We start from the raw sequence: 10,529 nt of genomic DNA on the forward strand, positions 1-10,529 counted from the left end.
ATATACTGATATTTTTGTGTATTCCACGAAGAAAAGAAAAAAGATAGTGTGAACTATTTCTTTAATATGTAATCTAAACACAATTCCAGCATTTGTAAATTGGAGCATGTCAAGTAGCTCATATCTTGTGGAAAATTATTTCTAGAGCTGGTTAAAAAAAATCCACAGTCCACAGATTAAAGTCAAACACTACACAAAATGAGCGCATTTATTGAGTTGAAGAGGGAAAGATCACTTCCCCTCATGACTCCTGGCACAAACGAGGATTGCATCCAAACCCTCAAACTAAAACCATAAATATAATACAAGATAAACCAGTGGAGTAAGAATGTTCGGAGGCAAAACCCATTTACAATTGACCAAAATATCTCTTAAAAGCCTGAATGAATAACGCCACTTCCCTTTCTATAAAAAGGTGGCATTGTGTCTCAGTGGCGGAGGTTCAAAACATGATTGAACCAGTCCAAAATAAAACGATTTATTGTTCTCTGTTCACATTGGCAGGCACTATTGGAGCGGGATGAAACTGAGATGCAAGCAGAACTCAATCCGAATCAGACAGAACAATCACTTCCTCTGGGTCACACTGAGTCGCCACATTCACCTGTGAACACAGGAATGACAGTAGTTAGAGCTTTAATCGGCCTATAACACCGTATGCAATGCTCAGTCGCAGTATTAATATATAACTAAAACTATTTAAAAACATGCATTAAATGAAATCGAATAGAAAAAAAAACGTTGGTGCAAAGCCAGTTATTTCAACTATTTAAATGAAACAACAACTATGTCACAGCTTGTAATAGAATACAGTTATGCAAAAATGTTTTTAGTATTAATAAATATAATATTTTGAACATTTAAAATCAGATTATTTCATTTATTAACTAATATTTTTATAGAAACACAACAAATTCATGCCTGTTGTTTATGATGGTATTTGGATGGAGAAAAAACTAATAAATAAAGCTGATGTAAACTAATGAAACTTGTTCCCTAAAGAGTGAACTAAAGCTTAGTTGTTGTTTTTTTAGGTTTTATAATAATATACTTTTTCTCTCTTGTTTATTTGAAAATTAAGAATTAAATTAAAATCATAAAATGTAGACTAAAAATAAAATAAAAAATCAATTGAAATAGATAAAAATTAATATTAGTTCAAAATATTTAAAAATAATATTGTACTAGGTTAATGAAAATGAAAACACTGCAGAGAATTTATTGCGATGACTGAGAAAGTTGCAAAGGAATTCCGTCATAGTAAAATATTTCTGAGCTCTTAAAATCAGCCTTTTTGCTACAGGAATGGTGTAATAATAACATGTTTCAATGCTAAAACCAAACGGACAGGCACCTTATTTTTCTTCGGCGGTGGTGTGGCTTGTGAGCGTCTGATCATAGTCCTGGTCAAGTTTTCTTCCCCAGCGCAGCAGATCACACCCGTATCCAGAGGAATATCACTGAGATCAAGAGAACGAAAAAAACAGCACTGCATGAAGACAGCTCTCACACTCATGTCGCTCCAAACCCATACGGACTTTATCCTCCAGAACACAAAAGGAGAAAATCAATATTCACCGAAAATCTTGACATCCACCAATGGATGATTCAATAAAAAAAATGATTATTTAATGTTGTTGTTTTTTTATGTAATCTCTTTACTTGTTTAAAACATTTTCACTATACTTATCAACATAGCCAAAGTTTGGTTAAAAAAAACCATTCAGATAAAATAATAAAAAAATTAATAATAGATAAATATTCATAGATTAAGATTCATAATCATGATAAAAATATTAATGGTGAATTATTTTTATTTTTTTTTTTATACTGTATTTACATGAAACCAAAACAGCATATGGTCTGAATGAGACGCAGATTCACTCTCTGACAGCAGGTGGCGCTTGTGGAACAGCAGAAATATAGTTTTTTCTTGGTTACTGCTTTAAACAAAGCAGCGCTGCGCTTTCAAACACTACATAATATACTTTATACAAAGGCAAAAAAAGAAATTACTATCTGAACTTTTCCCTCAGAGACAAAATCATATAAAGCCCACCCCCAACTTTATCAGGTTTCATTTAACATCTCAGCTGACTTGAATAGTCAGTCATATTTTGATAGATTTTTAACTGGCTCGCATCGTTTTGTCCCTATAATTTAATAATAAGTTATTAATAACAAAACTTCTCATGGTAAATTGGTGCGATTTGTTTCGTAATACCTGTCTTGTGTGCGGTTCCCATTGTAGTGTTCAGTCGAGGGTCGTTTCCTCTTCTTGTAATTGCCCATTTCGTCGATCAGTAAAGGGCTTGTTGGAGGTACAGGACTGCAGTTGGCTGATCTCATGGGGGATGACGGCGAGTCCTGATTGGTTGAGAGAGTCTCAGTGCAGTTAGCGGCGCTTTCAGAAACAGATTTGATGTGATTAGTGGAAATGAGTTCTGTTTTTCTGATGGTCTCTGCCTGACTGACGCTCTCTGTGGACGGAGGGCTTTGTTTCACAGGTCTGCCGTTTGTGCTCGTTTCTACAGGTCCCTCGTCATGTGAGCTGCTGGCTGGAGACCGCTGGTCATCATCGCCCTGATCCTCCTCGGTGTCCTGGACCGATGATTTGACTGACAGAGGAGAGTTCACATCCATCGGCAGATCAGTGTCACTGGTGTTCAACTGCTCCTCTTCAATGTCCTCTTCATCATCATCTGCAAGACATCAGGAAATGAGAAATGGGGCTTCCTGCCAGGAATGGGCTTATTACATACAAACAACATGAAGGAAGGAGATAAAGATGATTTATGTACTTCATACCTGGACCAGCTTGTTCTTGACTGGCTTGGATCTCCTCTTCAATATCAGGATCAGAGGAATCATCATCTTCTTCATCTTCCTCATCCTCTTCCTCCTCTTTTTCTTCCTGTTCCTCCCCCTCTTTTTCTTTGCTGTCGCTCTGATGCCCATTAAGTGCCTGAAAGTATGACATATGCAAAGGCTAAATTTCATCTAGCAGTTGTGATGAGGCAAGGGAGGGGACACACAAAACTTTCTAAACTTAATATGCTTTTTCCCTCCTTTTTTTACTACTTAATTATTTTAAGTATGTGTCATTATATTATTGATAAAACACATAGTGGTTTGTAACGGTATTTACAATTTACGTCCTTGGGCGGAAGGACAAACAGATTCAAGACTGTTTACGCTTTCAAAGAGATCCTCACTTCCTTTCGGACAGGAATATATATTTTTATGTATTTTAAATATTTGATTTACATTTTAAATAGGTTTTATGTATTATGACAACTGCATTGTTTACATCAAGAAACAAGTTATCTATTTTGATATGTATTATTCGTATTATACAATGGTTTTGAAATGCATAAATAAAATAGAAAATATTTTTAATTTGTTTACATTATTTATAAAGGTTTTTTCATCAGTATAGGCTTTTAAGTATTTGTATTTATTAAATATAATCATAATTAAATATTTAAAAACATTACATTATACTATTTATTAATTTGTTTGTTTATTTGTTTAATATGTAGTTGATCACATTTGAAGTATTCTACATCATCGTTTGATTCTCTAACTGAAGGCATTTCTTATTCCACTGGAGAAAACCAAATACTGCACATGAAGCAGATGCAAACCAATGAAAAGAATCACTGCATGAATGATTTAAAGACCAAACAAGAATATATTACCTCTTTTTTCTGTCTGTCTCTCTCTTGTTTCTTCCTCACTTCCTCTTCCTGCATGTCTTCCTGTTTGTTGGCGTATTTGGTGATCACCTCCTCCAGGCTGCTGAGGGCCACGTCTCTGTTTGAGCGGAGCTTGCGATTTAGTGCTGGATCAGCGAGTGCAGGGTCTAACGCTGAAGGAAACAAGGGGAAAAATTACCACGTGTGCTAAATGTACAACTTATAAATATTACCAGAGTCCATCCATGTTTACATCAACCCAGAAATGTGCAGAAATTGTGAATTGATTATGTTTTCTAGCCGAATTGGAGAGGAACTGAATTGAATTACTAGGTTTGTAGGAATCTGTGAGGTGGGAGCCAAAGTTGTAGACCATGTCAAGATGGCGTCTCTCCTGTAGTTTGTTGCCCGTCTCTCTGAAGGCTTCTTGAGCGATTTGTGTTATGTGTTTGCGGGTGAGCTGGAGACTGTAGCGTTCGCTGGCGCGCTGAACCACCTTCAGGATATCTGTGTAGTCCGGCGGATTATATAGAGCTTCTGGACTGTTAATATAGCGTTCAATCTACAAACCAATGAGAAAAGACAACAGGAAAAGGATTAATTATTCATTATTTTCTTAATATTTGCCCCCTGGATTTCATTCCATGAGCAATGTCTACCTTTCTGAGGGTGTATTTTTCATTGGATGATTTTTTAAAATTTGAATAAATTTAAGAAAAACATAAGATGTAAAAAATAAGCCTTGGTGCTATTTAATTTTAGGTTTACAAAGAATGGCTCTTCAACCAAACTTAAAGCTGCGGTAGGTAACTTTTGACGCTCTAGCGGTTAATAAACAGAACTGCTTGCGTCTTGCGGAAGAACATCGTAGCCGGAACTACTTTTCTCTGTTTATGTCTATGAAGAATCACAAAGGTGCTGGGTTACTCCGCCGCGGTACACCTGAAGCAATCTAAAATAGTCAGAATATAAACACTTATTATAGGTGCACCCTAGTGATTCAGGACAAGCTAAAAACACGGTTTGGAAAATGGATTCATGATGTACTCGCTTATTATGTAAATTTTTCTACATTTTGAACACAAACAAAGTTACGGAGCTCTGATTGGTTAATTTTTACCGGGAGCGGATGGCTTTCTGCAAATGGCAATAGGACACTGGGAGGAGCCAGAGGAGCTTGATTTTTTTAACAGATTATCTGTCTCATATTCTACTGTCAGGACATAATGACAGGTTTAACAAATATGTAAAAAATATATTTTTACAAAAGTTACCTACTGCAGCTTTAAGTTTCAATCATGTGATAACTGACTGCTAATAAACAAATCAAACAATCTGATCAATCAAATCAGTCGATCTCTGATCCAATGCAAAGATTCAAGGAAGAAAAAAATTGAGGATGGCGGAATCTAAGAAAAACGTTGTTTCTTTGTATACTGGAATATTCTCGATCACTCAAGTGTGGCTTCAAAGCATCATCAGCTGAGTTCAAGTGCCCTTATGCGGCTGGAGCTCGCTTATTTCAGAAATTCATAAGAAGTATTAATAATGCAAGATGCCCAGAAATTGAGATGAGGAGAATTTATACTATTGTCAAGTTTTTTCGATAGCAAGCACCCTGCTTATAGCGCTTCTGAAAACATCCTCACTCCTCATTCCTTGCTGTGCAATTAATTAGGAAGCATTATTTTGAGCAATGAGAATCTAGTGAACCTTTTTGTTGATCTCTGGGTAACGTGTTCCACTGTAGGCAATCTTCTGCTCGATCACTCGACCCGTCAGCATGTTGCAGCCCTTCAGCTCACACAGCTTCTCATAGATCTTCATCATCTGAGAGCACAAAAACAACATTAGAGATCTTGAGAAAATCTCATTACTTCAAAGTCATTAGACTGCATTCAAATGGTTTGATTTACAATAACAACAACAACAACATGTAACTTCCAGTACTCTGCTCTGTCCATACAGGACCATTCCTTTACAACAAGGTGCAAAGACAACTTTTCCTGAACTCTCAATTTAACTTAACCAAATCTGGAAGGATAACACCGGAACGAATAGACTTGCCTTGCGTTTGAGCTTGTGCTCCTGGATATAGCTGGAGTCCTCCTTCTCCAGATCCTCCACGCTCAGCTCCCGCTCCTGAAGCCGTCGGATCTCCTCATTATACACCTTCAACAGGTTTTCCAGGTATGCTATCTGAAACAGAACATAGCAGACACAAACAAATTACAAGGCACATGAATATATATCGCAAGTCAAAAGAGCTCTCAGCTCATTTCAATGTCAGGAAAGTATAAAGCACAACAGTAGGGTTTCAAATTCATTTCATTCATTCATTTTAAACATGAAAAATATATTTAACATAAATAAGTAAACCGGTACAGATCTAGCATGAACAAATATTTTTAAGAACTGATCAGTTCTATGGAAGCCTACTAATACACTGTAAAAAATATGTAAAAATAGGGCACGATGTACTGTATTAATTCTTTTTTACAGGTGTTTTGCCTGTATTTTGCACTTCTTTGAATTGTGTTTCATGGTTAATGGAAATATCCATAAAACTACTGGATAACACCCTGGCAGAAAATTACCTGTATATTTTTTTGTATGCTGGCATGCATTGGAATATTGTGCAATATACTTAAAATATCATCATTTGTTTGCATGCATTATACGAATAGTACATTCACTCATAATAAATAAATAAATATATATAAAATGAAAATAATTCTGTATTCCATTTAAAAGTGCAGCAAAACGACACAAAGTCAAACTTCACAGTTCTTACAGTCAAACTCTTTTAAGATCAGACGCGGTTTCTTTCAAATAGGAATCTCCCAAATCCCACTTTAAATGAAACACAGAATGCACAACAAATAAAACACGACTCAACAAGAATTTTTCAATCTCTATTAATGGAATCAATGTTTTTGAAAACCAGTAATCCAAGTCAGTCCACAAATCGACCTTCTCAATATATAAAATCAGTGTATTTCTCAGTTATGCTCTAATACCTGTCTCCTTGAAGCCCTTTTCGTTTTCTTCGTTTCGGCATCGCCCTCTTGCTTTTCCTCTTCTCCTTTACCCTGCACCTCCTCAGTTACATTTGTCCCATTGCTCTTTTGCTCAGGTTTGGTCTGGGAGGGCACAGCCTGTATGGAGCTCCTCTTCCGAGCGGTGTGCTGTTTAAGAACGGTGCAGAGTTCGTTGATGAAGACGAAGGTTTTGCCAGCGTTGGCCTGGGCTCGTGTGAGGCAGCGGCCCAGAGTGTTACGAAACTCCACCGATGTCAGGAAGGTCGGCAGCGCCTTGGAGTATCTGGTCTGTAGGTAGGTCATGACCTCCGGATGATCCTGCGAGTGTTTGGAGCAATGGTCCACAAACTGGAGCAGCAGGATGAAGGGACGGCATTGGGTTGGATCGGGAGGGACAAACAAGGAGGAAAAATAAGATTTGAAAAGGATAACAGAAAAACAGGGTTTCTGCCGGTTTATAAATGTAAGACTTTAAGTCTTTACATCTTCTCTAAATGTAAATGTCTTGTATTAGCAATACTTCGAATTTTGAAAACACAGCTTCCAAAATATCTAGATTTTGTTTTTCAGCACATACGTCTAAATATTCTTCATTTACTTGAGAAGCACAATGACATCTACTTGAATCAACTAGAATATGACAAAAATGGGTTCTTGTTTTAATCATAAACTCACTTAACCATGTTCAGTTTCTCAGAAAACAAGACTTCATGTCTTAAGATTGAAGGATGTTTGTTTTGGAAAACAAAACACAAATACTGAGGAGGAGGATATATTTATTTTTTGCAGTGTATGCAACATTATGAATTTATCCTCCAATTTAAGACTTTCTTACAGGGAAGAGGGAATTGAGACTTCTTAAGACATGCAGAAACACTAGAAACCCTGTCAGATGACAACATTTCTAAAGTGCTGTCCTGTATTTTAGCAGTTTGTAGTCAGTATATTCTGCACTAATGATCTTCTTCTGTATAGTAATTCTCTTAAAATACATACCTCTGCGAACAGTTTCTCATTCTCCTTCTGTAGGACATGTACATCCTTCTTTGCGGAGGCGAACGGAGACTGTGTGATATGTGTCGGCTGGTTCTTCACAGGTATTTTTGGCTGGCCATTCGTAGCATGAGAATAGGACGTAGATGCAGATGTGGAAGCTTCTTCATCGTCATCGTCAAGGATCACAATGCTGTCCATCACTGCTCCAGCCATCCGGAAGGGAGGAGAGAGCATCTGCTGTGGAGTAATATATGTGGATGTGTCAGGCCTGCATTTTAACTGCACCAATCCCTGGAAACATCCCAGTTACTCTCGTGCAATGCTGATGTCCATCATAACCAAGAAACCAGACCATCTATGTTCTTGTTACGGTTATATTTAACATTGCCATGCATATTCAAGTGTATTTTTAATATCTAAACATACATAAAAAGCACTTCAGTTCAATTTTTTTGTACATACTTGAGCACTGAGCATTGAACTGGCGGCCCAAGAAAGTCAAAGTCCAAACTGAGATGAACCTAGAAAACAACATATTCATCAGAGTAATATATCTGCGAGCAGGAGACAATTGTGTGTTAATAAATGTAATATTATGAGCAAATAATTTTCCAGTAGGGGTTCAATCCTCAACTGGCTGGAGTGTTTGTCATAAATAAATAAATTCATAAAATGTTCTTTAAAATAGTTTTGGACAGTATTTGTCACCACTGTAATAAAATAAAAACAAAAGAAAGAAGATATATAATAAGTAATGATCTTTAGAATAATAATACAATAATATAACGTACAATGATAACACAATAACAGTGGCTATGGCATTTTGGCGGTAACTATTTACCATGGTACCTTTTAGATTTACTTCGGAAGCAAGCAGATTTATCGGATTACTAAAGTCAATGATATCTTGACATTATAATATTAATAATTTCATGATATTTTATCTTATATCGCCTGTTGATCTGGAGACAGTACCGTTAGCTCTTTAATTCGGTCACTCACTACAGCTTCATTCCGTTTACTTGTTAAAAGCCTTAAAACATCGATCTTGAAGTGGAAGTTTATAATATATAAGGTTCCTCACAATCTTCACAAACGCATCACAATTTTTTTTCTCACTATGATGAAACCTCGTTGTTGATCAATCAATAAAAACACATTTAGAAAGAACTTACGCGCTCAGATGCTGAAACTCTCCGCGCTGGATCTCAACATGAGGCTCGCTGATTCGCTGTTGGACAGTAATCTGATCGATCATTGGCTGAGCGCTGCGCGTTTCTTCTGCGGCTTGTTTTCAACGCAGGGACTTCGGATGCTCGTGAGCGCCGTGCAGGGAACAGGAGACCTACAGAAGCAGCGTGCGCTTCTTCAGTTCACACTGTAATATGGTTTGGCATCAAACAGAATTGTACTTTATGTCGTCAGATGTGATGCCACCCTAAAGCCTTGCCACCCCTGCTGCCACCCCCGATGGCAGCAATTTGAAAATTTACAAGCGCGAATCTTTCGTGATTCGTGATCCCGCTCCGAGCTCCCGACCTGATTCAAATGATTCGCGAACCCGCTCTGAACTCCCGAACTGACTCAAATGATTCGCGATCCCGCTCCGAGCTCCCGAACTGACTCAAATGATTCGCGATCCCGCTCCGAACTCCCGAACTGACTCAAATGATTCGCGATCCCGCTTTGAACTCCCGAACTGACTCAAATGATTCGCGAACCCGCTCCGAACTCCCGAACTGACTCAAATGATTCGCGATCCCGCTCCGAACTCCCGAACTGATTCAATCTGCCTAGGGCTCCAACTCCCAGAGGGGGCATCATCCCAGTTGCTCCAAAAAAATTGTGATTTGTAAATAATACAATTTATTCATTTAGTTTTTTATTTGATTAAAGTTCTTTTTTCACCCCTATAGTAGGTGTTTTTTTCATCATCATATTTGAGGAAGGGGGGCACAATGATACAATCCTACTTATGGGCACCCATTTGGCCAGTGTAACGGAGGCCAGCGAGTAGTGCTGTGCAGGTAAACCAGAAGAAAGTCTCCCCATCTGTAAATTTCATTGCCTGTTAAAGTCTTGTTTCTTATGATAAATTGACATATTTATAACACTGAACCTTTTATAATGCTCTTAATTACATGTCGATGCATACTGTATGCATTAGTGAGTGTGGTGGTGCTTATGGGGTATGGTCACTTATACGTTATATGAACTGTTTCAAATGCAAGACATTGATTGCATGAGATTAAGTTTGAAAATGATAGCCTGTGTCCTTTTGTAGTGTGCACATATATTTATCATCAAACTGTGATAACTGTGACTAAATTCAGTATATATACGTCTGCCATATGTTGCCACCCCTCAAAAATTCCTGCCCCCTTCTCGCCACCCCATCAATGTTTTTCTAGATCCGCCCCTGCCCATGAGTCAAGGGCATATATCTTTTTGAACCATCTAAAGATAATATTTCACTTCAGTGATTGCTGTAGTGCATTACTATTATATAGAATAATCTGGACACAGAATAATAAAACCTGGAAGCTGTAGGAATCTGGAATATGTTTCATTTCAGCAAACTTTTTAATATGAAGAAAACAATCAGAGCACAAACCTGCACTGGTCAAATTATATTAAACTGCTATCTTGATCTATGTTTTTAATATGTTTTCTTCATTAAAGATTTTATTTATTTTTTTATAGAGCAGTTGGAAGCACGTCACCATTAAAGAGAAGTGACAGTTTATTATTTAAATCCTCCTGTTAACAAATAAATAAATAACTTAATGCACAC

The 10,529-nt window shown here is 37.3% G+C and overlaps 1 protein-coding gene across 4 annotated transcripts; it reads right to left on the bottom strand.

Annotated features, from left to right (window-relative positions):
- Window positions 1–44: 44 nt before the first annotated feature.
- On the bottom strand, window positions 45–9,183 carry daxx (death-domain associated protein). 4 transcript variants are annotated; one of them, XM_026232547.1, is made up of 12 exons: window positions 8,911–9,183; window positions 8,198–8,256; window positions 7,736–7,969; window positions 6,719–7,087; window positions 5,766–5,897; window positions 5,412–5,528; window positions 4,029–4,260; window positions 3,702–3,871; window positions 2,809–2,965; window positions 2,225–2,702; window positions 1,355–1,460; window positions 45–604 (listed from the first exon to the last, which is right to left on the bottom strand). In XM_026232547.1, exons 2-12 carry the CDS (start codon window positions 8,210–8,212, stop codon window positions 545–547), a joined length of 2,070 nt encoding a protein of 689 aa, XP_026088332.1. In that variant the 5' UTR covers window positions 8,213–8,256; window positions 8,911–9,183; the 3' UTR covers window positions 45–544. The 4 variants fall into 4 exon arrangements, with proteins under 4 accessions (XP_026088332.1, XP_026088329.1, XP_026088331.1 ...); XM_026232544.1 differs by having other exon boundaries at window positions 7,736–7,972; window positions 8,911–9,179; XM_026232546.1 differs by lacking the exon at window positions 8,911–9,183 and adding an exon at window positions 8,711–8,900.
- Window positions 9,184–10,529: the final 1,346 nt, after the last annotated feature.

This window comes from Carassius auratus, chromosome 44, assembly GCF_003368295.1.
Source record: "Carassius auratus strain Wakin chromosome 44, ASM336829v1, whole genome shotgun sequence".
NCBI classification, from domain to species: Eukaryota; Metazoa; Chordata; class Actinopteri; order Cypriniformes; family Cyprinidae; genus Carassius; species Carassius auratus.

Bases quoted from the DNA above. Each gene is read 5' to 3' on its own strand.
- daxx (XM_026232544.1), bottom strand. The intron at 2,966-3,701 runs GTAATATATTCT...TCATACTTTCAG, and splicing joins GAGACAGACAGAAAAAAGAG to GCACTTAATGGGCATCAGAG. The intron at 1,461-2,224 runs GTATTACGAAAC...TCTTGATCTCAG, and splicing joins GGGAACCGCACACAAGACAG to TGATATTCCTCTGGATACGG.